The sequence below is a fragment of the Xiphophorus couchianus genome, chromosome 5 (genome assembly GCF_001444195.1).
Source record: "Xiphophorus couchianus chromosome 5, X_couchianus-1.0, whole genome shotgun sequence".
Lineage (NCBI taxonomy): Eukaryota > Metazoa > Chordata > Actinopteri > Cyprinodontiformes > Poeciliidae > Xiphophorus > Xiphophorus couchianus.
Window position 1 is genome coordinate 4421502 of NC_040232.1, and position 26942 is coordinate 4448443.

General features: G+C 39.7%; 1 protein-coding gene across 1 annotated transcript; it reads right to left on the reverse strand.

The window, feature by feature from the left end:
- Positions 1–383: 383 nt before the first annotated feature.
- On the reverse strand, positions 384–25920 carry tbc1d9 (TBC1 domain family, member 9 (with GRAM domain)). The gene is made up of 21 exons (XM_028017510.1): positions 25176–25920; positions 18104–18214; positions 16016–16134; positions 15410–15638; positions 14192–14453; positions 13345–13552; positions 12900–13106; positions 12086–12250; positions 11851–12001; positions 9242–9456; positions 8318–8435; positions 7948–8233; positions 7099–7228; positions 6865–6963; positions 6635–6703; positions 5615–5855; positions 5465–5530; positions 4796–4882; positions 3847–3915; positions 3225–3328; positions 384–2887 (listed from the first exon to the last, which is right to left on the reverse strand). Exons 1-21 carry the CDS (start codon positions 25294–25296, stop codon positions 2114–2116), a joined length of 3831 nt encoding a protein of 1276 aa, XP_027873311.1. The 5' UTR covers positions 25297–25920; the 3' UTR covers positions 384–2113.
- Between the last annotated feature and the right edge of the window lie 1022 nt (positions 25921–26942).

Below are 26942 nucleotides of genomic sequence, written 5' to 3' on the forward strand. Positions count from 1 at the left end.
AGAAACAAAAATACAGCAAACCATATAGTATATTTTTCATCTTATTCTGGATTTTTTGCGTCTTTTTAGTAATAACAGAATATGGCTCTGCGAGTCTAGCTTCATTTTGACAAGCTTGTTAATCTAAACTGCCTTTTGTCTCCTCTTACTCTAAAAAGAAATTATATTCAAAGTGAAAACCTGAATGAATACTTTGTGTGTCAACTGCATGTACTGTGATCAAGGGCCATTCAAAATTGTTCCGAGGGCCGTAAATGGCCCCCAGGCCGCACTTTGGACACCACCGATATGTTTGGCTCAAATAAAGGAAATATGAGAGTTCTGCCACTAGATGGCAGTCACGCACCATTACAGGAAGGTGAATAAAGCTCTGAAGGCAGCAATCTGAATTAATGATACTGATTTTAATTAGACGAGTGATACACAACGCACCAGAATCCAGAGCAGCAACATGTGGTCAAATAAATTCAACATATTTACAGTAGAAAAAAAAATTATGTAAAAATGCACAAAATAAAAAAAATTAAAAAACGCATGTCTGGAAGGACAAAAATGTAATAAAAAAATAAAAGGCAAGCAGATGCAGTAGTGAGCTTTGACACATTGTAAACAAAGAAGCTCTTCATTTTAGTGTGATAATACTGAAAGAAATGAAAATATTTTCTCTGTAGCTTAAATAGAATGTTTTAGGAGTTGAATAGAATCTGTCTATGCATTTGTTGTACAGGTTGGTTTCATTTTTTGTCAACTGAAGAAAATAAATAATCTGCTAAAGTGACGAACAGCATTAAAGTGAACTGGAGTGTTTTCACAACAATGGATCTCTATCGCTCTGTCTTCTGGCTTAGCAGCAATCAGAATTGCAACTAAAGGAAGCAACAGTTTGACCAGATGTGATAAGTGACGATACACACTGTAGAATTATTCATATCCTAGTTGGAACCATACTGTACAGAACTGTGCAAAAGTTCTTTAAAAGTTGCTTGAACTTTTATATTTCCCGCTGCTAAATTTTCAGTAACGGGTTCAAAGGTTACAAGAAGATCTAACAGCTCTGAAGCAAAGTATAGAAGTGGTTTCAAACACTATATGTGTGGACATCTACACAGCCTAGTTGTACAGAGATATCAGATTAATACCACGTATGCATATTGTCTTATAAAGGTACAGCCACTACTTATACACACTTGATTTTATCTGAGCAAACCGTGAGCGAGTCTCTACACTGCAAAAACTCAAAATCTTACCAAGTACGTTTGGTCCATTTTCTTAGAACTCTTGAAACTAACTTACAAGTAACTTTTCAGAAAGATATGAGAGCTTTTTTAAAGCCAATAATTCCTTAATATTGATGAAAACATTCTAGTTCCACTGGCAGATAATTTCATTTATAACTATGTGTGCACCGATTGCATTTTTACGGCCAATTATAAGCTTTAAAAAGCCTGACCTGCAGGTTCTGATTTTGGCCGATGCTGATTTTTGTTTGTCTGAAATGTTGCTAAATATAGCAAGAAATTCGCTGAGTTGGCAACAGTGGGTTGACTATTGTTAACAGCCAACGAGCAGAAAGTCAAGCCTCTCTCACTGCAGAGCAGAAGAGGACAGAGGTTGATTTTTAAACCGCCAAGTAAGATCGGTGGATAAGATCAGCTTCACATGTATGTGTCAGCTGATCAATGATCTGATTAAGGAAATCAAGACTGATTTATCAGTGCACCCGTACTTGCAACATGGGGAAAATATCTTGCTTTAAGTGAATAATCCTCCAGAAGAACTAGAACTTTCTCATCAATATTAAGTGATTATTTACCTAAACCAAGCTCATGCATTTTCCTGAAAAGTTACTGGTAAGTTAGTATACCTGAAATAAAACAAAACTGATATATTTGCACTAGGAATTGGACCAAAAATACTTGGTAAGATTTTGTATTTTTGCAGTGCAGTCTTTTCAGACGACAGGATCTATTGATTTACATAGTAGGTTTTAAATTTCTGGTAAAATACGTCATTAGAAGCAGTTTTGGTCACATTCTTTCACATATACACTTGTACAATTTCCTCCATAATCCTAGAAAATGTTACAGAAACTCTTCAGAAGCACTTTAGTCCTTCAGCCAGAGAGAGAGATCTCATAGTCACTTGTGGACAGCAGGGGGCGCCCGACTTTCCGCACGTTCTTGGCGTTGGTGATGCGTGCCGCCACGTCCACCGGCTTCTCGAAGTACCGCACCAGAGCCTGCTCGGTGAGGACGGAGGCCAGGAACTGCTCGAAGGTGATGGCCCAGTCTTTGTCGATGCTGGTGCTGTGTGGCAGGCCGCCGCCGTTGGGAATCCCCCTCCGTTCGCGCTCCGAGGGCCGCTCGTCGCTGCGCACCAGCACCGTGTCATCGGCGATGTCTTCGCACTGCAGCTTCTCGTCCAGCTCGTGGGAGCCGGCGCTCAGCACCGAGTACGACGACATGGACGTGTCGTCTTTTGTTTCGTCGTCGGAGATGAGCATGGCGGACGACGTCCCCGTCTCCTTAGGGGACGAGTCTTCCAGCTTGATGTCCTGCATGGGCGCCAGCTCCTCGCTCACATCCTGCCGCTTGTCGTCCTCGCTGGGGCTCGGCTTGTCCTCCAGCTCCGCCGGGATGAAAACATCTCCCAAATCCGGAGGGTCTTGGGTGAATTTGAGATCCACCAAGTCTCTCCTGCACAAACTCGACTCTGAATCCGTCTCCTGGCTGGGGTCTTTCCGGCCGCTGGAAGTGAAGAGCTTCCCCACTTCTCCCATTTCCAGCAGCAGACTGGTGACGGTTGCAGTGGCGTGATAAAGCTCCTGCTCAGCTACATCCTCACTGAACATGCTGTAGAGCGTCTTACAAAGCTCAATGAACTGACTCTGAAAGACAGAAACAATACATCACAATTCATATCATTATAAGAAATTACCACAATAAATGATAAACATTATGATAAATGCCCACATCTAAACAAGGGTTGCTGGTGCCTATGGAGATTTACTCTACACTGAGTAAATCAGAGTGTAGAGATCCATGTAAGATCCATGGATCCACTTTTTCACTTCCAATATGTGAGGTTTAGTATCGGCCAGTACCAGTCCGATACAAAAAAACATTGCTGAATTAACTTAAAAAACGTATTTGTCTAAACACACAGACATAAATGTACTTAATTATGATCTCTAAGCACAAAGCCATTTCTAGATCAAATCCTACCTGGTTCAGCTTTGGAAGGTCCTTTGTGCTTTCTCGTTTGGGCTTCGTCTCCTCGTTCCACAGTTTCAGGTAATGACGGTAATCAGGAGTGTTCAGTTTCTTCACTGTTAAATAAATATGAAGAATCTCTTCAAGGTTTTCACATTTAAATTAGACGCTTGGGTTCCATATTACAGTTAAGACATTCTATAAACAGCCACACATTTTCTTGCCAAGAGCCAGAAACATAGTAGTAGCATTTAGTAAAATTGCCTTTTGAACTCATAACTTGGGTCAAACATTTAGGTTTCCACAAACGTCTCACAATAATTTACTAGAATTTTAGTCCATTGCTCCTGACAGAACCTTACTCAAATGGAGGAAATTACTTGAGCGCTTTAGCAAACTCTAAAGCTTTAGCTTTCTATGTTGCTTTTTGAGTCATGGCTTCTTCCTCTGCGAGCGGCCTTTCAGGCAGGGTTAATAGAGGACTAACTTCACTGTAGATAATGACACATAATTAGCTTCAGCCTGCATACGCCCATTCCACACACAGACACATTCATCTCAGACACAGAACCTTCTTCTTCCCTGATGAGGTTTTTTATTAAGCATCTTTGATTGTGTAGTATGATTCTCTCACCTTTTTCAGTCTTGAACGTAACTCTGACGAAGCCATCATCCTTCTCGCCTCGACCCTTTGGGTCCCGACCTGAGAAGATCAGTAGTAAATAAGGAACCTGAGCTACAATCAAAGCATACTCATGTTTTAAAATGGTCTAGTCAAAGTCCAGATTAATACCCAAGGTGAATCTGTGGCAAGACACAACATGTTTTTTTTTAAATTTATTCACTTGATTTTAATTGTGTATCTTATTTGATGGAAACATATCTATATATATCTAAATCTACAGACAAAGTGAGTTCACACAATATTGACATTGTGTTTGTTTTTCATACATGATTTCAACAATTAACACTGAATTTTGTCATATTAATTTGCTTGTTTGATGGGCTTGAATGGAGAAACAGAAAAGTGGTTGAAAAAAGCAGCTAAACTATTCAAACTTTTGAAAGACCTTAAGGATAAAAAAATGGAAAGTCTGTTTGAAAGGTAGAAGCATGGACTTACTTTAAATAAAGGCAAAAAACTGGTTTATTGTTGCCTTTGACTAGTAGTAAATGAGACATTTATCAACATAATTTATGTGTACTGATGATTTTGATAATGGAAAATTGTTAAGATGTAACAATTAACTGATGTAACTGATGTTTTTATGGTATATAACACTTGTTGCTGAAATGTGCTTTACAAACAAACTTAAATGTATCCATTGAAAAGCTTCTGCAATGCCATCTAGTTCAATCGGCATTGCTTCAATCAGACAGTGGGATTTGTGGTTGCATGGTTAACTCGATTGCATCCTTCACATGCAAATCACATCGCCACAAAATCTGATTGTACTCGCAAACTGCATGATAAAAATCTCCAGTCTGCTTTCTGGGTCTGTACGCCGATCTGCTCTGACTAAACCTGAAAAATAAAATATGTGCTCCACAAAGAAGTGATCTGTTAGGAGTTTTAAACTTACTGATGGATGTTTCTGGGGTGATGTCTTCGAAGAAGTACTGAGTGGCTTCAAAGGCCGAGTCGGGCTCTTCTTGCTCATGAGTGATCTCTGGGGAAAAACAGTTTCTTTACAGAATTAGGCTAAAATGAAAAAGTTCAAGGAGGCTCAAAATTTTTTTATCCTGTTGAAAAACAGCATAATCGCTACAGCAGTGCAAAAAACTAAACTTTACTTTGTTTTCTGTCTAGATGCTAGTGCAAATATTTTAGTACACTAAAAATAAGATACGTAGCTCTATTCCACTGGCCATATAATGCCACAATGTAATATTTTGAAACTAAATTAACTTCATAGAAACACACTAATTTAAAAAAAACTCTTGTTTTTTGATAAAAAATGTTGGTCTTAAGATGAGGTGTTTCTTTTGGCCGTATCAAAATAGTTTTATTTTGCAAAACCGCAATCACAGAAGTCACAAGAACAACAACCAGATGTCACTAATGGCGGAAAGACAAATTAGAAGACAGGAAGTAGTTGGAGGATGATGGCACAGCATGTTTTTTAAATTTGTTTATGTGATTTTAATTGCATTTCTTATTTAATAGAAACACTTTGTACTTTGACATTTGTAATGGAGTGCAGCTACTGTTCAGTAGTATCAAATATTTGTGCTGCCTGTCTGTCACTCACCAGGTAAGACGTGCATCTTGTAGAGGAGCTTCAGCTTCTCCGTTAGATCCCCATGACACAAAACACCTGCAGCACACAACATCGAGTTGAGAGCTGAGACAGAACCAGCTACATCCAGAACGGATGTGTTCGTAACCCATCCCTGCTAACCCAGGCCGTTGATGAAGTCTCGGAAGTTGAGGAGGGCGTCCCCGTTTTCGTCCAGCAGACGGAAGAAACGCACCGCCAGCGGGTCGGAGTGGGCCCCGTTGGCCCAGGGGAACAGCAGGGCGAACAGGCCCTTGAACAGCTCCACGTCGATGCGGTACTGCTCCAGGTAAGGCAGGCTGGGGTCGTGGTGCTCGGTGGGGTTACTGCTGCTGCCCCAGTAACAGCTGCTCAGGTGCTCTGCCTGAAGAAGACAACAGAAGAGACGGGTACAAACTTTAAAAAATGCAGCTGGAACTAAAGTGCTGTTTGTTTTGGCAAATGGACAGAATGTTGGTAATTCTGACTGACCTAAAACAAGAGAAGTTTGATCTGATTTAACTTCAGACAGTGAGAAATAATAGCAAAGCTTCAAACTGCCAATAATTATTTTAGTGGTTTTTGGTTTCTGTTCAACAACTATGATAAAAGATAAAAGAACAGCATTTATTGTTTTTATTACTGTGAACTTTCAGTTGTTTTATTTAGTGCTGTACTGGTCACTTGTTTTAAAATGGTTTTGTAATTTTATGAAGACTACAATCATTGCAAAGTTGAAATTTTAGCGTCTTTTGTGAGCGATTAGCATAATTAGTGCTGCTGTAACCACAGTTGTTACTGTGTGTGTGTGGGGGGGGGGGGGGGGGGGGGGGGGGGCTGTGTGTGTGTGTGTGTGTGTGTGTGTGTGTGTGTGTGAAAAACAAGTGCAATTCTGCAGCGATATGGTCAACTTTCCCATTATCTGCTGAAAGCTTTTCTCTCTGACTCTCTGAAAGAGGATTCTCTTTCCTCAATAACAACATTCACACTGAAGAGTGTTGCTGCACCACCTAATAGCGTTCAGTATGGTGATGTTGACTAAAAATTAAACCTTTTTTGATTAATCTGTTTAGCGTCAATCAAGCTCAAATTGTGGCAACCTTCTTTCTATAATGATTAAGATTATATCTTGTGTTTTCTTACAATGAAAAAGTTGCGACTCACCTTGAAGAGCACATAAAGCTCCTCCAACTCATCAATACTGAAAGCCGTCTCTGTCACAATAGTTCGAACCTGGAATAAAAGAGGACAAACCGTGAGAATCTCATCTCTAAAACGACATCAAAGCTTCTTTCATTCTCATCCAGTTACTTTTCTGCAGTTAGATTTAATGAGCAGCATGGAATAAACCATGCGTGAAAATGAAACTCTTAATGATTGCAGACGTTTCTCACCACGTTGCGTTTGGTTGTGTCCTCAATGGTCTGAATGACCCTCAGTCTCTGTTTGAAGCGCATCTGTTCAATCACGTCTGCGCGAATCGAGCCGAATTTCTACAGAAAAGGAAAAAACACAGACATGAAGGATGGATCTCTCTCAGTACACTGAAAAAAATAACACAACATCTTCAAGTTATTGTGTTAAAAACCGGCCTTGCTAATCAGTCAGACAGATACAAGATGTTTTACCTCATAGGAGCTGCGGACCAGTTTGAAGATGTCCACCTCTGGATGTGGTTCTCCGTTATCGGTGAGCAGAGAGTGAAGGTGAGGGATGGGAGGGAGGGTGCTGTCCTTATTGGTCACACTGTCCAGGTACCTGCACACAGACAAAATGAGACCGCATTAAAACAGACAATGATTGGGTCAGCAGCATAACAACACAAAACATAACAGAAACAAATTAGTTTTAAGTTGCTGCTGTTCAGCTTCTAATTAAAGCTGCATGTACAGAAATGTGTCCAGATATCCACAATAACCAAAATACAGTCCCAAAATATAATTTACAATAACCACATCTGCTGTTTCTGTACAGCAGCTACCAAAGTGAGATGTTTCTGCCTAATTACACCTTTTATTTTATCAAAGGCTGAAGGAATGAGACTGTTTTTCATTAGACCTGTAAATGTTATTTGGAAAACATAAAAGTGATTTTCTATTAAATTAAAAACAGATTTTAATGCTAAAATGCCAGAATCTGTAAGTTGTTGAAAGAAGTTTTGTGCTCTAAGGATGAACTGACTGAAATTTGAAAGCTAAAGTGTTAACTTTACTGCTGTTCTTGCAAAATATGTGCACCGACTTATCAGCTTGCCAATTTATTGGTGCCAATTTCCTTAATTTTGGGAGATTGGTGATCAGCAGATACTTGCATGTGATCCTATTTACTGATCTTATCTACCTCAGCAAAGGTCTAAAAATCAACCACTGTCCTCTTCTGCTGTCCCGTGGCTCTTTAAAGATCAGTAATCGGCTTTCAGCCAGAAAACTGTAATCAATGCACCCCTAGTTGCATCTCTAGCATCTCCTCCTCCATACCTGCCCAGGACTGTCATGGCCTCTCCGTCGTCCTTGCAGCCCAGTAACTGGTGGATGCTGGCGTGCAGAACGGACAGCGCCAGCTGAAAGATGACCTTGATGCCGTCGTAGAAGAAACAGTCGACCACCACCACGGCGCTCTCGAACGGCATGACAGACAGGAAGAGGGTGAGGAACCAGGAGAGAGAGATGGTGGATATGACGCCCAGGTCCTGCATGCAGTCGTAAAGCTGTGGCACGTACTCGCGGGCGAGCTCCTCGAACACTCCCTGATCAACCAGGGCTCCTAAACGTGAGGGTACGATGCTGTTACATCTTCACACACACAAATCACTAAATCAAACGTCTAGCTGCATGTGTTCAGACTGACCCACTACTCTTGTGTTGTAGTAGTCAGGCAGCATCCTCTCGCAGAGAGCCACGAGGAGCCAGAAAGCTTCTTCTTCTTTAGCGTAAAGCAGCAACACGGACGTGACGATGTTCATGGCCTGTCGAGACAAGAAAGATTCAGAAACAGAACAGGAAGGCAGCAGCAGCTGGGGACGTCCAAGTCGGACGTTTTGAGTCCCGACCTGATACTTCCAAAAATACATTAAAAAAATTAAGAGTGAAGAAACAGATCCAGGATAGAACTGGACGATAAATCAATTTAATATGTTGCGATAGACACATGATCTGTATCAAAAGATAATACGTCTGATAGAATATTCTGATCCAGTGTTCAGTTCTGGATCACTGAACTGCACAGCATTCTGGGAGATGTAGGCAGAGGAAAAGCTTTAGAAGCTCAACCTCTCTCATCTACCTTAGCTAGGTTGGTGGAATCAACTAACTTACTCACTCTTTGATTACCTAGCAACTCACTCACTCTTTGGTTACCTAGCAACTCACTCACTCTTTGGTTACCTAGCAACAACCTGTTGAGTAACTTGCGCAGCAGCAGTTTAGAGTTTCACCAACGTTCCTCATAACTGCTTAAAAATAAAAAATAACTTTGTGGAGTGAAAACTGCGGATAAAACAGGAAAGGTCCCATTTACCAGTTTGGCAGTATTTCAGACTAATCAATAATTATCGATATTGACTGATACAAAATGATAATATAATTTTTGTCTCATCATACAGCCCAATCCGGAATGTCCCTTATTTTTTTATTCGCCTTATTTATCAATGTTTGATTCCGATCCAGTCTGATACCACTTGATCGGGCCCGATTTCCAATCTTGTGATCGGATAGCGACACCCCTCGCTGCTGTTGCCGGGTCATGTTTGGATAATCAGAATCACGTCTTCACCTGACAGTATCCGATGTTAGGGTTCCTGAAAGCGTAGGCGGTCAGGACCCTGCGCAGTGCGGCGATGCCCATCTCGTTCTGGAAGGCCGGGTGCTCCGGCAGTGAGCGGTGCAGGTCCCTCTCGATCTCCTCGGTGGCCAGGTTGTACTTCCCCATCGATTTCTCCACCAGGTCTTCGTAGTAACCGGGGTGAGTCGTCATCTCGTTGATCGCCCCTGTCCAGAAAAACACACAGGGTTTAAAAACTGAAAGCAGCAGCATGCATGACATCTGAAATTATTTTTCAGTAAACTAAATATATATATATATATATATATATATATATATATATATATATATATATATATTACCTTATGTATTTTACATATAAGGTATAATATGTTATAGTGCAGATACAAAGTAAATAAAACTACTATTCTGTTTTTGCTGCATTGTCAGATTTAAATGATTCTGTTAAAAGTAAAATAATGTGTAGAAATCTCAATAACTAAATATATCCTATGTAAATCAATATTATTTGTATTTTAGAAATTTCCACCCAAATTGGAAGTTTTTTAAGTTTGCGGCACAAAATCAGTTTTGTTCTCCTTTTCATCTTTTCTCAGTTTAAATTAAAGACCAGAAGCTACACATTTAACACCAGATATAGTCTATAAATGTAGTTTATATGAACAAAATGGCTTCATTTAACCTGTTAATTTAAACCTGCAGCTGATCGTGCTCCACCTTCAAGGACGGTTTTTATTCATGTAACACATCTCTGCAACAAGGCAGTACAAAGTTCTTTACACCATAAAAACATAAAGCATCAACCATTTATGAAACATGCAATAAACATTACATTGTCAAATATGATTACTAAAATAAAATGAAATATGTTGATTAACGTTCCAGTTGTTATGAATCAAAGGTCACGCTGAGCTGGTGGGTTTCTAGCCCTGACTTAAACGAACTCAGTGTTTCAGCATCTTTGCAGTTTTCTGGAATTGCGTTCCAGATTTGTGGTGCGTATAAGACTGAATGTTGCTTCTCCATGTTTGGTTTGATATAATTATGCTTCTTGCCAAGCTGGTTTTCATACCATGTGGTGTAAAATGACGCAACAGCTGCATGTTTCAGAGATCAGGGAAGATCAAGGTGATTAAAACTGAACAGTGAACTCTGCCTTCTGCACTGAGGATGTGTTTACTCACTAACAACTGGGTCAGGCCGTCTGTGACCTACCTTCACTCAGGTGATGATCTGCAGCTGCAGGCATGTGACACATGACTGTGGTTGTAAACTGAAACCTCTGGATTGTGTTCTTGCTTGCGGCGTGCTTTGAGTGGTGAAAGATTTCGCTACACGAGCCGAAGCTTGAAAAATGACACACTGCTGCTGTTCCCTCTGATTCAAGTAAATCCAGTTGTGTTGGATTAGTTCCCGTCAGTTCCATAATTTGCAACTCTGTTTTTGCACGTCTCCTTTTTCTATATTAACCCTTTACAGGCTGAAATTGACCTGATAATTGCCTTTAAAACTTTTGAGACGTTTCTGGAAATATTTTGTAAAAACGTGCAGTTCAAACATTATGTAATAGCAAAGGCCGACACCTGAGTTTTTCTTTTACATCTATTGTCTTTCTCAAACAGTTCAAGTCTTTTTGATCAATTTGTACAATTTTGTTCCAGATTTTTTTAATGCAAAGTGATTTAACAAGAGGACCTAGCAATACACTTAATAACAAAGCTAATATTTTTAAACAAAAAACTATGACCGTGCCCATTTTTAATATTGGACAGGCATCCAAAAGTATTCACACCTCTTGACCTTTTCCACATTAAATCCACAAATTTTGATACATTTTACTGGAATTTTGTGACGTAGATAAAATTATTCGCCTAACCTGCTTTAGATAAAGCAGCGCACATTATTCCAATTTAAAAAAGAATTTAATGTATATTTGTTCTTTTTAGGTATTTTGAACATTGTGTAAAGTAGACCCAAGTGGTTAAATGAACAACCTGCAGAATGTGCCAAGTTTCAAATCAGATTACTCGACTTGAACGTCAGAATACTTGATTATTAAAGTAATCATTAGCTGCAGCTCTGGACAAGAGCATTAATGTTCAGTTGTAGCCGTTTTACACAGAAAAATGGGTGAAGAACATTTCAGTGTCTATGTTTGCAAAGCTGGCCGAGAAAATCTGCAGCCGGAAATGCAGCAAAAAGGTGGTTCAGTAAAGTATTAAACTTATTGAGGCTGAGCACAGAGTAGAGGCATTTTCCTTCCACCTCATTATGCACTATTTTGTAATGGTCTAAAAAAATTAATTCTAATTAAGAACATTGACGTTTGTGGTTGTAATGTGACAGAATATAAGAAGGTTGAAGGAGTATTAATGCTTTTTGAACAAACTGCAGTTTAAACTAACTGAAAATGAATCAAGCTGCAGACGTTTTAGAGAAACTTCTCCCAGCAGATGTTAAACTGTTGTTCTCTAATCTGTAAACAGGAAGTCTTCGTTTCATAAAAAGCGCCTGAAATACGCTTCGGGTTTCCTTTTCGGCTCGGTGTGTGGTTTCCAGCACGGGTTTCTGCAGGTAATGCGTTTGAATTGCTTGCCCACCTGAAAACAGCAGCCACAGCTCTCCCCTCATGCTCTCGGGGATGCCTTTGAGGACGAGCTCCTTCGTCTTCTCCGTACGGTACATGCACACCCCCTCGCCAAACTCCGTGAAGTGGTTCTTCCATGCCTGCTCCTTCAGGAACTCCTTTGCCTGAGAGGAAGTGAATCGGCAGGGATCAAAGGTCGGGCAGACGAGACGAGAGGATTCCTACCTGCAAATCGTAATGGGACTCACCAGTTTGGGGTTAAACTCCTCAGGTGAGCGGCGGCGGTACATGGTCATGAGGGCCTCTGAGGTTGTCGGCACGCTGTTGTCGTTCAGGTTGAAGGTGCGCTCGACGTCTGAGGCCAGACTTTGCTGCGGACTGCAGGACAGCAGGGAGCTGGGATGGGAGTAAACCTGCAGAAGAGCAACATTTAAATGTATGTTTGACAGGTGAGGCAAGTCCCAAAATGGGCTTTTAGCTTTGATGCAAACAAAACTCCTCAGCGTTTTAGCAGTTTTTCTGGAAGCTTGTTCTGGATTTGTGGTGCATAGAAGTTGAATACTGTTTCTCCATGTTTGGTTCTGGTTCTGGGGATGCAGAGCAGAACCAGAACCAGGAGACTTGAGAGGTTTGGAAGGTTGATACAACAGCAGCAGATCTTTAATGTATTGTGGTGCTAAACTGTTCAATGATTTATAAACCAGCAACAGTATCTTAAAGTCTGTTCTCTGAGCTGCAGGGAGCCAGTGGAAGGATGTTAGAACTGGTGTGATCAGTTCCATCTCCCTGGGTTTAGTGAAAACGCCAGCAGCAGCGTTCTGGATCTGATCTTTAGGCAGACCTGTAGAGACACTGTTGCAGTAATTAATGTTAGGCTCTGCTAGTTCCTACTTTTAACTGAAAACTAAAGTATTTCATTTAGAAATTCCACATTTATTATTTTCCTTGTATAGACTCTTATTTATTTATGCATGATCTAGAGCAATATCCTCCTCAAACAGCAACTCCCTACTTTTTGTCAGAGGCAAGAAAGATCTGAATGAACCCCGACTCTGTTTGTACCTCGTCATCCGAGCTGTTCAGGCTGCTGTTCAGCTCCTTTTCCAGGTAAATCTTGGAGGTGGTTTGCTGCAGAAAGTCGGAGATCCTCTGTACCAGGAAGTCTCTGTCTTTCAGGTTGGCAAACAGAAAAGTCATGCGATTCTTGGTGCTGATGGAGAGCGGGCTCGGCAGAACGTTGGAGCTGTCTGCCTTCTCCACGATGGTCACCTGCAGGGCATCGAGAGAAATTAGGAGTGAAATCAAAGAAAAAGAAAAACAGATTAAATTTATGTCTCAACAATCTTCAAAAAAAACAAAAAACTAAATCGTTTAGATTTTCCTAAAGAAGACTCTCCTCAAATCACAAGTTGTATTTTTACAACCTGCCTTCCCAAAGCAGACAGGTAGTGACACGCCACGACATGCAAACTATTACAACATGACCAAACTGTATTTCCTTCCTCACCTCACGCAGGGGGATGATGAGGCTGCACAGCGTCTCCTCCTTGCTGGTGAAGCAGATGTAGTTGGTGGACACAAACATCTGGCCCAGGATGTGCATCTTGTTAAATGGCGTCCACAGCGTGCAGTCTGTGTGTCCATCTAGTTTTTCGTCTTTGGGCAGACGGAAGAGTGCCCGGTAACGCTCGCTCTTTGCTCTCGCATCCAGATCTCTAAAAGGTGCAAAATGCTTGTATTATATGATGTTTAACAGAGGAACTTTGAAAAAGATTAAATGTTTTAGTGAAGTTTTACAACTTATGTGAATGAATAGACCAACAGACAGTGCAGTGCACAGCAGCCAAGTCAAATATTTGTCTAGATAAAACATAGCCAATAAGCACAGGCTCAGGCTCGGTTTATGTTACCACACCCTTTTGTATCCTGCACTGCAGAAACACACAATCTTACCAAGTAGTTTTTGGTCCAGTTTCTTGCACAAATATCTTAGTTCATTTGAAATAAAACTACAAGTAACTTAAAAGTCCTACAACTTTTCAGCAAGATGTAGGAGCTTATTTTAAATCAATGATTTCTTAACAATGATTTTAAAAAGTGTTTGTTCCATTGGAGATGATTTTACTTATAAGACATTTTCCCATGTTATAAGTGGAAAAAATTATAACAGTGGTATTAGTACTTTTTCATCTTGCTGAAAGTTTACTTATAAGTTAGCTTTGTATTATTCCAAGATATTTGCACTAGAAACTAGATCATAATTACTTGGTAAGGTTTTGTGTTTCTGCAGTGTAAGAGTCACTTCCACTGACACTTCATCTAACGTTAGCGTGGTTACGTTAGCTTTCTCGTACCTCTTCAGTGCCGACACCTTCTTGGGCGACTTCTTCTTCAGCTTGGGCAGCGAGCGGTCCAGTTCGAAGCCTTTGTTGTCCAGCAGCCGCCGCATGGCGATGTTGGCCAGCTGTTCCGCCAGTTTGAAGGTCTCGTTGATGTTTAGGAAGACAGAGAAGAGGTGCTCGTTGGTGCGAGTGCTCACCTTGATGACATCGGGCAGAAGAAGGGTGGCGCTCTTCTCCAGCTGGGTGATGTCGGCCCAGCGGACCACCAGTTTGGCTGAGAGTGACAGAGAGAGGAAATGATACGGTTCAATTTTAGACATGATTAAGCTATCCTTAATGAAGGCTAGCTGTAATTGAACCTTGACTTAAAAAACTTGTAGAGCTCATTTTTAGCTAAACTAAGGTTGCATTCACACCAGCCCATTTTAATCTGCTTAGACCAAACTATAGATTGTTTAACTAAAAAGTCTAAACAAACAAACCTCCCCAAAGGTGTGAGAGGCATCCACACCTTTGGGGAGGTGTGAATGCATAATCAAACTTTAATGCGGACTAAAAGAAACAAAACCTATGTCTTGGTTTGGTTGAAGTGAACTCTTGTGATGCTTAAATGTATATGTAGACGTCAAACAGTCCAGAGACCCCTCCAAAAGCATAAAGTGAACTATAGTGAAGGGCATTCTGGGTAAATACAACCAACACAAACTCAAGAATCTAGCACTAAAGGTAGAAATGGCTCTTGGTCTTTTGAGAAGACAAAAGAGAAATCCTACAACTGCAAAAATCTGACAACACTCCATTTCTGTTTTCATTTCATGAAGAAGGAATTTGCGCTCAGCGTCTTTTTCAAAAATGACAAAAAGGTTTTTGTGTTTCCTTCTGTAGTTCTTAGTGCAGCGCCACCACAGGCGAGGCGGTGTATAGGTTCATCAATTAGTTTGGATCATTTTAAACAAAGCAGTGTGAAATGTAACAAATGGTGCAATTTTGGTCCCCAACTGAACAGAGTCTGAAAGACTATCAGGTGTGAAAACACCTGAAAAATGTTGCTAATCAATGAACCAATGGTTGAACCAACCAGAATTTATACATCTCTGATAAATATCCTTCGATATGCTGATGATCCTCAGCTATATTTCCAATCCAATGAGCCAAATCGACTACAAGCATCTCAACTTTTTAACTTTTAACCGGTGATGGGATGTATTTTAATACACAGATAATACACACCTTCTTTTCCCAGTAAATATGAGTAGAAGCAGAGGTGGTTGATGCTGAGGTAAAGCCATCCTTGCCGGGGAACCTTCCCCTTCCAGTAGCTGCAGGAGTAATAGTTGACCAGCTTCTCTTCATCTGGCATCCCGAACAGTTTTCGAAACTTCGAACTCGCCTCCTTAAATTTGTCCGTGTCGTCGTCCTCTTTGACGTCATGATTCTTGTTGAACTCTGCGATTATCCCCTGGAAAAGAAACAGAAAATTGACAATTACAGAGACAACAAGATGCTGAAACTGAGAAACTCAGTGGCATTACTGTTTTTTTAAGAGTCAACAGCCTGAAAAAATTTTTTTAACAATATTTTATGTATAAAAAGAATAATCTGTGATTTTTACAATGATGCACATTCAATTTAAAGAGATGATTTTGGATCTGGTTTTACTCAAATAAAAAAAATGCTTTGAAAGAGTCCATATAGTGTGAATAAATACTATGCAGATTGATTGAATGTCAATCAAATTCTTTTCACCCAAAAAACAAACAAAAAAAAGCCAAGAAAATGTAATGTTTTTGAAAACAAGACATAAAGGGGCTTTTCTGCATGAGGCTGAGGACTTGCCTGCACTTTTCCTTTCACAAAGGTGGTAATGTCATTCTCGTTCTCGAAGATGGACAGAGTCTGCAGCAGGTTGTGTTCGAGCCACTCCCAGTGCTCCGTGATCTCTTTCCGAGACGTTCCTGCAGGACGAGGAGGACAAATAAAGGAGGACTGAGGAAATGCACTGCGCCTATGGTGCTATCATGCTGCATGGACAGTTAATTTATGAAATCCACTCTTTGTAAATCATTTGAAAACTTTCTCCATCTTTAAAATAAAATTTTTCAAAACTTACTGTAAGTGAAAAAATATTAAGGCTTTAAAAAGCTGCAATAACCTGGATGGATTTCTCTGCAAATCATTAAACAATTTTGAATCACTTTCAGCATTCAGTCTACTCCTACCATCAATTAGAGTAAATCCTATTAAGTCAAACTAATTCAGCCGTCTTTTTCTAAGGTTCGGGATATTACAATACGTCAGCTAAGGCCATAATTTGCAGACAAGTTGAAAAAAATCAAAAGAATCTATAAAAATAGTCAGGAGAACAATACAATACAAGACAGCTTAAGGCACTTTACAAAAAAACAAAATCATTTCAATTCATTCAGGCATACATTTGAGTTGATCCTTGTTAACAAACAGTACAGTATGCTTAATTAATTATTCAAAGTAGTTTAAAAAGTTTCCATCTAAGGAAACCCAATAGATTGAGTCATCTGAGAAATATGGACCAACAATACTAATAAAACTGAATATTTCCCTGACATTTCAGAAAGAAAAAAGAAAAGCAGGACAGATGTCTTTCCTTCCAAAGATTCTGGATAACAAAATTAAAGACGTTTGTAGGAGAATGAGTTATTATCTAATTAAAACCAATCCGGGAGCAAAATTAATTCAGTATTTGTTAGTTTTCTACAATAATTGTAGGAGATGGTGTCACAATCTGTATGAAAAATTTACAATAGTATGTCAGAGTGTAATTTTTGCAACCTAAAATCTAGGAGTTTGACCACATCAGACATCTTTATACGGGACTTTATGAAATAAAGAGAAATGTCAATATGTGGGAAAAACCCCAAGAAAACCAGCAGTATGTTTATATTCTGGTACCATGTTTTTATTTTTTCTAGAAACAATGAACAAAGAGTCTTTCATAGTAAATTCAATATTTGGCTTTTAAGCGGTACAGCCAAGAAAACAAGACCATGAGAGCGAACCCCTGGGGCTCCGAGAAACTGTTTCAGCACAACAGAAGAGCCAAACAGTCAGCAGGGAGTTTATCCAACAGAGGAAATGAAGATAAAACCCTGCAAGTCAACAACACACACTTTAAACTTTCATTTCTGATAATTCTGTTCTGGCTTTTTTTATTATTTCAAATTAAATTAGTTGATGCTTAGATGTGACAGCAAAACAGATTATTTAGGTAGAAACTGATCCCAGAACAGCGATGGCTGCCACACGCTGCAGCCAGCAGCCCTTTATTTAATGGACCCTGGCCACATTAGACATCAGATTACTGGGAGGAGGAACAAGGAGCTGGGAGGAGACGAAAAAAGAGCCAGATCTATTTTAGAGTCAAGCTGTTGCGTTAAAATGTCTATTTCAGACAAATGACTCCGTTTAATTACAAATTGGTTGTTCACCTGTATAAATAAACTCAACTGTAACCTTCATTTAATTAAAAAGAAACAAAAAATTCCTGCCAAACGACGCAGAAAGCCAATCAGGGAAACATGCAACATGATGCGGATAAACGTGGCGAAGACGATATATCTTGTGATATGTAAACAAATAAACAGTGTTCATCTCAGCGTCCTTTTAAAACAACAACAAGCATCGCCACATATTGCTATTGTATCATGCAGGAAGGCATGGCTAATATTTGCCATCCAAGCAGTTCTTTGCAACATTAATATTGCATAAAGTGATACTGCAATGTTGATAAATTTGCAACATTTTATGCAACCCATGTCATTCAGCCTTTATCTGACTCCATACAGCTAAAAATAAACTTACAATTTAAGGTGTGGCAGCTCAGTTTATTGATCTCTTTTCGTTCTTGAAGATGAACATGAGGTGTGGGAGTGAAAAATGTTCTCATACCGTGAGCGATGATCCAGTAGACTAAAGAGTCCGGGGTCTGGTAGAGGATCCGATAAGGAGCCATCCGAGCACTCGAGTCCAGAACGACATCCAAAGTCCCAACAAGCAAACCTGCAACCGCACAAAATAAATTATTAAGCAAAAAAACTGAAATCTTAAACTTCAGATTGTTCTCTAGCAAACAGGAGGGGAAAAAACATTTGATGCAGATTTTGATACCATAAATTTGTTGCAGACAAAACCAAAGTTATCTAAAAACATGTCAGTATTTTTTCCATTTCAACAGGGAGAGCGCCACAATTTAAGTTTCCTGAGGCTTCAACTTATGTTTACTTACTAAGCAGTCATCCTCTGCAACACCGTTACTGCCCAGCATTTTTCAAACAAGTCCTACTTAAATTATAGATGAGTTATAACCAATGGCCTTATTAATAGTTAATAAGCCCTTTAATAATGTATCCATTAGTTGTAACCAATTAGCATGAATCCATTTGAAGTAACTGACTATTCGTCCAGGTTTGTGTGTTGATATGCCAGCGCTTCTCAAACTCAAATCTTCCAACTTAGCATGTTAAAACCGATAATTTAACATCAAGTTAACGCTGTTTGGGCTTTTTAACCAGTCTTGCCCAGGAACATTTAAAATGTGGGCCACAGTGCAAAGAAAGGAGAAATCGTAACATCTGACCTGCAGAAATAAAATGTTAAGTAAATACTTTTAAACAAGAAAATGCCGACTCTGTTCAGGCCCCGGCAGATCCAGAAACACGTAGATAACTTTAAATCAGAACCTGATTTAAAGTTAAAGGCATTACAATTTCAAACTAGTGAAGAAGTTTTTGTGTAATTTCAATATTCAGTTTGTTTCAGCTCAAAGTTTAAACTCTAGTGGAAGTTTCTGAATTTCTGCTCATTTGAATCCTTTAGCTCAAGTCACAGGCCCAAGACAACTTAGAAAGCATCAAAAGTTCTTATTGTATGAAGGTATCAGTCAGGAGAAGTGTACAAAACCACCGATAGGAAAATAGTGACATAACAGACTTTACAATTGCAAGGAGGTCGACAGCAACACCCAAGAAGCTACATGTGAGAACAACTTAAAAAATGTTTAGCATTCTAAGCTTTTTCTAGATAAACACTAAAGAGCTCATTTATTTAATTATTGTGTAAACATTCAGCTGAATAAAGTCTGACACCTGCAAAATTTGAAATCTTGGTTATTGACTTGAAAATTCTTCAAATAGTTAAAATGTTTATTTTGAAATGAAGACTTTATGCAGCAATTCCATTACTTTTCCTCCCACTCTCTTGCTTTTTTCCCCTGTAATCATAAATACAAAATCTAAGGGTATTACACAACATATAAAGTATGTCAAAATTAAATTGGTGCTTTCACAGGCAGATCTACCTTGAACTGAAGTGAGCATTTAGCATTAGCTTCTACTAAGTTTGTGTAGTACTTTCGCATCAACTACCTTTTAGTCAGTGGTCCCAACCACCCACAGTCTCCTTTAAAATTCAAACGTCAGAACCAAGTAGGTTTGCAAGACAAGATCCTTTCCAAGTTATTTTTGTTTTAAAGCTCCTTTGTGGCAAAATGTATGAGTCATATATAAAATGAGTAGGTGGGGGAGGATAGAGGAGACAAAGGAGGGAAAAGAAAGCTTCCTTATTAACAAAGGGAGCAGCTGGTGTGCAGGAAGAAAGCTCAGATTTCTCCTTAATATTCCTTCTCATCTTACTTTCAGCATTCAGCACCTATTTAGCCATGTAAAACAAAGCTGACACTCAACATTCTGCTAAAGAGGAAGCTGCTTTTGCATTCATGACATGTTTGACTACAGAAAAACAGCAAGTTAACGCCAAGTCACTGCTGACGCTTGCATGCCGACCTGAAAAAAACAAAAAAGGCTTGAAGGTGTTGGTGTAAACCAACGTGTGAGGAGCTGCCGCTCCCTTCAGAAATCTTGTGGTGAAACTTTGTGAAAACCTGCAGCTCTGGACTCTAGTTGCCCTGCATGACACAACAGGCTCAATCAAGGTGAGAGTTGAGGTTTACTTCAGGAAAACCAAATGAGAATAACGGTGCCAAGACTGCGGTGGAAACAAATAAAGTCTCTGGGTGATTTCAGTAGAAACTATTAGCTAAATCTGTCATTTTTTTAGTCCAGCACTGGATGAATCTGTGTTTTCCTCTTCTGTGTTTGATGCCAAACATGAAGCCTGCAGGATTAACTCATGAAAACACAACGTGTTCACCCCACACAACCTAAAAACCAAACAAACAACAAAGCAGCTCTAATAGTCCAGTTATCCTTTCTGACTGGAAAACTCATGCTGATCAAAAATAAACTCTAAAAAAAAAGAAAGAAAAAGTCATATGATACCCTGGTTTCTCTAAGAAAGAGACAATCAGATGTTCCTGCTGTTCGAGCGAAACGAATCACATTCTGAGCGTGTTTTTCCATGTGGTGTTGGAACAGGAAACCAGGCTCACAGCATGTAAACAGTTACCTGATTTTCGGTCCTCCCCCGCAACTTGAAAAGAAAACAGAGAATCTGTGGTGGGTAACCACAAATGTCAACAATAAGCCCACTGACCTGAAACTGATACAGAAACCGACCAAATTAGGCTACCCACAGCAGGGTAAATATACGTTCCCATCATCTCTAGCCATCAATCTTCACTTACAATAAGTGTTTCACTGCAAGCTGAGGCCTGCAGAAGGAGAAGCATGATCCTCTTCAAACAAAAATAATCTGTATTATGAAATGCGGTGCAAAACGAGAATAGTTTTATGCTATGAGCCCCCTCGTGTTCAATTATGAAACAAATGACTCAACAGTCTGCGACTTAAAGCATTTACAGTGAGATCAAATGGGGTTTTGTTGTGTATTTTCCTATTTTGCTAAAAAACAATTCCCCTCCTGCAGCTTTTTTCATCAACATGACGCCTGGAATATGAGATACAACAATAACATACCAATCAGGACTTTCTGACAGCCCACATGCAGATATGATCACTGCATTTCCATTACAAATGCGTGAAAATCTTTGTTGATATTCTGCTGATGTTGAAACAATTTTTCAAACAATTGAAGTGTTTCTATTAAATAAGAAATTAAAATCACCCATAAATAAGCTTGTTCACTCGATAAGTTATTAAAAATCATGTCAGCGACAAATGTGAACAGCTACATGAGATATAGTCATAATTCAGCCATGATGCCAACACTAAACACTCATCAACCAATCAGAGGAGACGTTGGAGTCTTGTTCAAGTCCCGCCTATTTGGGAGTGGCTACTTATAACCCCTCCATTTCGGCATTTTGGGGAAACTGTGTACAATTTTACAGAACAGTTGTGGATTCGACACATTTAAATGTTTAAATTTATGAACTGTGATGCTGTGAGACTTTTGGTCAAGCCAACTGAGATGTTCGAAAAACAAAAACAAACCATCATCTTCCTGCCACTTCTTGTCTTTGTCGTTTGCCCCAGTAGTAACATCCAGTTGTTGACTTGTGTAAAGTGAAAAAAAAAAAGTGCCAAAAGAAAAACCACCACATTTTAGTGCAAAAACTATGAAAAAAAACTTGCGTTTTTTCTAAATTAGCTTGTTCCCATTTCGCAAATTTATTTTTATAACTTCATGCAAAGCTTCAATTAACTTTCCACTTTGGTGTCTCTATAAAAGATCTTCTGTCTGTTGACCTTTTACTCACTGCTCTGACTGACAGGCAGATTTTCAGGCCTTAAATGCAAATCTGCATACTTTCTCATGCCCTGATCTTGGCATAAACCTCAGGTGGAATCTTCTGGGGAAGGAATTAAACATGGAGCCGTGCACATTCAGAGAAAGGGCCACCTGCTCTAAATGTCAGCCTGGAAAGCATCCAGAGACGATTACCATTTTTCTATTTCTCAGAGGCCACAGTGTCATAGTGCTGCATCATGCAACCTTCTTCACACTTGATCGGTTTCACTGTATTCTGCACAAACTGCCCATTCAGACTACATCCTGTCGCGTTTTACGCCCGCGCTGAGCTTCTGGTTTACATGCTCTGCTCTGGTGCTGATGGTGGCTGCTCAGCATCCTGGAGGAAAAGCCGGAGGGCCGTGCCAGTGTTGCCGGGCACTGCTCAGTAGCAACTGGCACGCACAGCAAGTCAGCAAGCACAGCTTTTATATAACCATGACATCATCCCCTGACACTACTTGGCACATTTAATATTGCCAAAGCAGAGACTTGGTTGGTGTTTTTGATGAGAGTTCAGTAGATGTGGCGCAAATAAAATGATCTAGTTTTATTAATGCAGCTCTTAAATAATACTGGTGCTATACTGGTTTCCATTCAGGATAACAGACGACTCTACAGCTGTAATTCAGTATACAAATCAAACAATCAACTGGGGATCAGGTAATTGGCAAAGGAATGGGAAGACTAAAAAAAGTTCTAAACAATTAAGTGTCTGAACAAGTATGAACAGGTATAATGAGCTTTGACACCTCGAATATAAAACAATAAACTGGAGCTGAAATGTGTGCGGTTTCTTCAGATGTCTAAATAAAGCAGGGGAAACGCGCAGCAAGGAAATTTACTCTCCTTGCTAAATAAGCAAGATTTTATTTAACAGCTTCTCGGATTCAGAGGCTTTGACAAAAACTATTAATACCAAAAAATATTTCCACCCAGGAACTTCTCTGAATCTTGTTTCTAATTTTTCTATAACGTTTTTGTTTAATCTAACTGTGTTTGAAGGTGTTATGCGGCAATAAAGTCATTGTTATTTAACCTTTGGAATGACTGAATAAAAATGAATTGCTGGTTGAGGCTTAGGATCCGAACTGAAATCTATTCCACCGTCTGGAAAGCAGAATGAAGCCTGTAGTGACTTTACTTAACAGTAACGTTACTCAATCTGCAGCAGAATCTTTTCTTTTCTGACAAATATGATGATCTGCATCATTGTGAATAAAGATCTGAAACTAAGGCCCTGTTTTGGGGGCTGTTTCTTTTTTTTTTTAAATGGTAACTTTTTCACACAAAAAGTGTTTTAGAGGACCCTAAATGTTTTTTTATGGATTATAATATATTAATTTTGATGAATTAATAACAGATTTTAATGTGTTTAGAACATTTCATTGTGTTTTGCTTTTTTAACATGCAAAAGTCCCTGAGCTGGAACTTTTGTTGCCTGTTTCTGGTACGCCCGTAAATTTGACGTACAAATAGCAGCGATGATCAAGGAAGCCACTTCTCTTGTACAAGATAATGTTAGCAAAGCTAGCATCAACAGGAATCTAGATAAGTAGTGTCTTAAAGCCTCCATTTGAAACATTTCCTTCAAATGTTTAGACAGGTTTTTGTCATCTATTCATAGACTTTGACCATGTGACAACCAGTCAGGACGCACGTTGATAAGAATTTGGTGTAAGGGCCAAGAACTTGTGCAATCCATTTGGCACCTAATATCCTCAGTGAAAACAAAATACGTTCATCGTTATTGGTGTCTATTTCTAGAGATTTTTACCCCAAAATAGGATTTAAATGTCATTTATCAGGTCAATTAGAGGGTAACTGGTGTGAAATATTGCAGATATTGACTAGCTATCATCCACACCAACATGTTTTAGGTCAATTCTTTAAGCTGCGATCGGTATTTTACTTTTTTAGTATAAAGGATCTGTGTCCAAATAGTTTGGACTTGATAGCTGTTGCTGGTCACTAAGCTGCATCTGATTGAAGGTTTGTCATTAATCTGACAGCAAAGAGACTGCAGCCCTCTGTGGTCTGCTTGTAGCCGTCTGAAAAGATAACATCACTAAAATCACGACTTTTCTCCAGCACTAAACAGGGCTGGTATGAACGCATCCTTAGGATGTTTAAGCCCTGTTTAGGGCTTAATTAATCAAACTAGCTTGATTAATTGATTGAATCAAACTAGTTTGAATTTAGGCACCATTTGAATGCATGATGTGAATGCCAAGAGGACCGGAGACTGCTCCAAAAGAAGGAAGTGGACTAAAGTGTAGGGCATTCTGGGTAAATACAACAAAAACAAACTCGATATTGTAGAGCTAGCAAGAGAAATGGCTTGAAAAATCCTATAACCGTTAAAATCTGATGCCACTCTGTTTCTGTTTACATTTTGTGAAGAAGGAAGTGTCTTCTTCAGAGGTTATCGTGTCATTTCCTTCAGTAGGTTTTGGTGCAGCGCCACCACTGGCGAGGATGGGAACAGGTTGCTCAAAGGGTTTGGTTTGTTTGCCACAATGCAGTATGACAATGACCTGCAGCGACTGAAAATGTAACCAATGTTGCAACTTTGGTCCCCGACAGTGCAAAAACACCCAGTAATTGCTGGCAGGGTTAGGAAGACTATTCTGAAAACAGTAAAAGTCTTCCTCTGTGCACCGATACTCCAAAAACTGCAGTCTGACTTTTAAAGCCCCAAAATCACCACAGTCAGCTGATTCCAGGCCAGAAAATGTCCTGCGTTTCGCAACTCGGAGAACATCAATATCTCAATTTATGAGAACTTTGGCCAGTTATTTCAATAACCTCCTCATCCTCCTGCTGCCGTTTGACCCATTTTAGATAGAGTATGCCAATGAGGAAGAGGAGGATGAGTGAGGAAGAGAAGGAGAAGAATGATTCAGCATGAACAAGCAAACAGAATCACTCTCAGGCTGTTTGGCAAACAGATCCCCTGTTATTCAGCCTCCGAAGCTGTTAGCAGCAGCAGCACAGCAGAAAGCCTCATTGTTTGGGTAGGAATTTAATTTCTTCTGCAGTCAATATCCTTACAAAATCCCCAGATAAGACAAAAATAAGTTATTTTCTGTGGAGGCTAAGATAAGATTCAGCTGTTTTTTACGTCTTGAGTTGATTAATTTCGAAATCAATAAGCAGCATGATTGATTTGTTACTGAAGGTGAGAGGTCGCCTCACAGCTGATTGATCATGTGACCATCACCTGGCCACCCGACATCTTTAATTAATGGTAAATGATCATATTTATCTCTGTGGTGTTGCACAGTCATGGCAGCTCAAGGCTGGGACTCACCGGCCAGTCCGCCGCCTCCATCCCCGTGGCCTTTCCGTCTCTGGAGGATGAAGTACGGATTCGCTCTCTCGGTGAGCCACAGCGCTCCCGCCAGCAACACATCTTCGGGAATGACCCACATATTTCTATTTATTTGTATTTTATTTTATAACAGAACCATTGAATTCACTATCCCGTCAAACTGGTCCTAGTAAGCAATGTTCATTAAATTAAAAAAAAAAACCAACTACGGAGGCCTTGTTATTCACCTGGGCTAATATCTATCATTTATAACCATTTAAGATTTAATGATTGAGGAGAAAAAAAACAAGCAAGCGCTACTATAAATAAACCGAGAGGTTCGGGCTCGGCTCGGCCTATAAACAAGTGCTGTTAACCAGCAGATTCTGCTACCGAGTTTTAAGGAAAACTGTATTTCTTTAAGGGGCCGGAGGCAGCCCGGCTCGGTTCTGCGCAGCCCGGCTCGGTTCTCCGCAGCCCGGGGAGCAGCGCTGGCTTCAGTCTTTGTTGTCCATGCCTCCGCGGCAGGTGCGAATCAGTCCGCCGATAGCGCTTGTTTACAGGCGTTGTTATATTAACTAGCGGTCGATTTATCCACAGGAATAAGCGGAAATGTCTTCCTGCTGTCGTGTCCGTCCGTATGCAGAGGAATAGCCGCGATTTTAACCCCGAGAACGCGATAAATACCGCTGCGCCTCTGCGCTCCTCCTCCTGCTCTTCGGCCGAAGCGCCGCCGCTGCTGCTGCACATAAAGCGCATAGTATGGAAAGCCGTTTGAGGATTTATTCGATGCACTAGAATAGATAAAGATTTTCCTACGTTGGTGTCGGAAAATCAACTGATAATTCAGGGACTGTAAACCAAACGAAAACCATCGTAAGAGAGGAACATGCGGTATCTTTGGGAAAGGGTGTCTCTAAGTGTGTTTTACACAGAAAATGCTTCCCAAATTAAAAATCGTCACCTTCCTAAAATAATAGCCTGTCATAATTTGCCAAAATTGATTTCTTTTTTTTGCTTACATCATCTTTAAAAAAAAAATTACCCAGGCAATTATACTTAGGAAGGTGATGAGATGTTGTTTGGGCAAAATAAAATCTGATTACTTTCATATCAAATCCAATTTCCAATTTTAATCGAGTTTTTTTTTTCTCTTGGATCCTTTGAAAAGAAATCACCAAAAACAGAAAATATTTTGAAAAGCTGTTTTTTATTTCAATCATCCCATCCGTGAGTCAGCATGAGTTTAAAGTTCAAATAAATAGAAGCTGTAAAACATGTAAAACAACATGGTACGGCGTTGGCAAGATGACGTTACTCTGACTGTGGAAACCCATTGGTGACAAAAAATAAATAAATCTTGAATTCTTTTTTCAAAAATTATATCTTCAAAAACAGAAAATACAATTAATCAATAAAATCAATCGATTGTTATGTCACCCAGGCGGCTTCTTCGGTTCTGAAACTGGGTTTGGAAGCATTTTAGTTGATGAACAGCTCAGGATTTATAACACTAATTAACAACCTTATATATCCAGATGACCTGGGGGTTTTGAGTCCAAGTTGTGCTGCTCTCCAAATAGCCAAAGCAGTATAGGGGCGTCCTTCTTTAAGTCGAATAAATGCTCAAACGACTTTCCATACAGCGCTCGCATGTAGTCAGCGCGCAGGAGGCGAGCAGCGTGAGCCGATTTCGTCCCCTTAAAACTTAAGCAGTTTAGTTTTGGTGTGTTCCATTAACTCGTATGTGAAAAGGAACAAAAATGT

Excerpts from the sequence above, each read along its gene's own strand:
- tbc1d9 (XM_028017510.1), bottom strand. The coding sequence starts at position 25,296 with ATGTGGGTCATTCCCGAAGATGTGTTGCTGGCGGGAGCGCTGTGGCTC. Across the intron at positions 13,553-14,191 it reads AAGGTGTCGGCACTGAAGAG|AGATCTGGATGCGAGAGCAA; the intron begins GTACGAGAAAGC and ends TGCACCTTTTAG. Across the intron at positions 12,002-12,085 it reads AGGAGTTTAACCCCAAACTG|GCAAAGGAGTTCCTGAAGGA; the intron begins GTGAGTCCCATT and ends ACTTCCTCTCAG.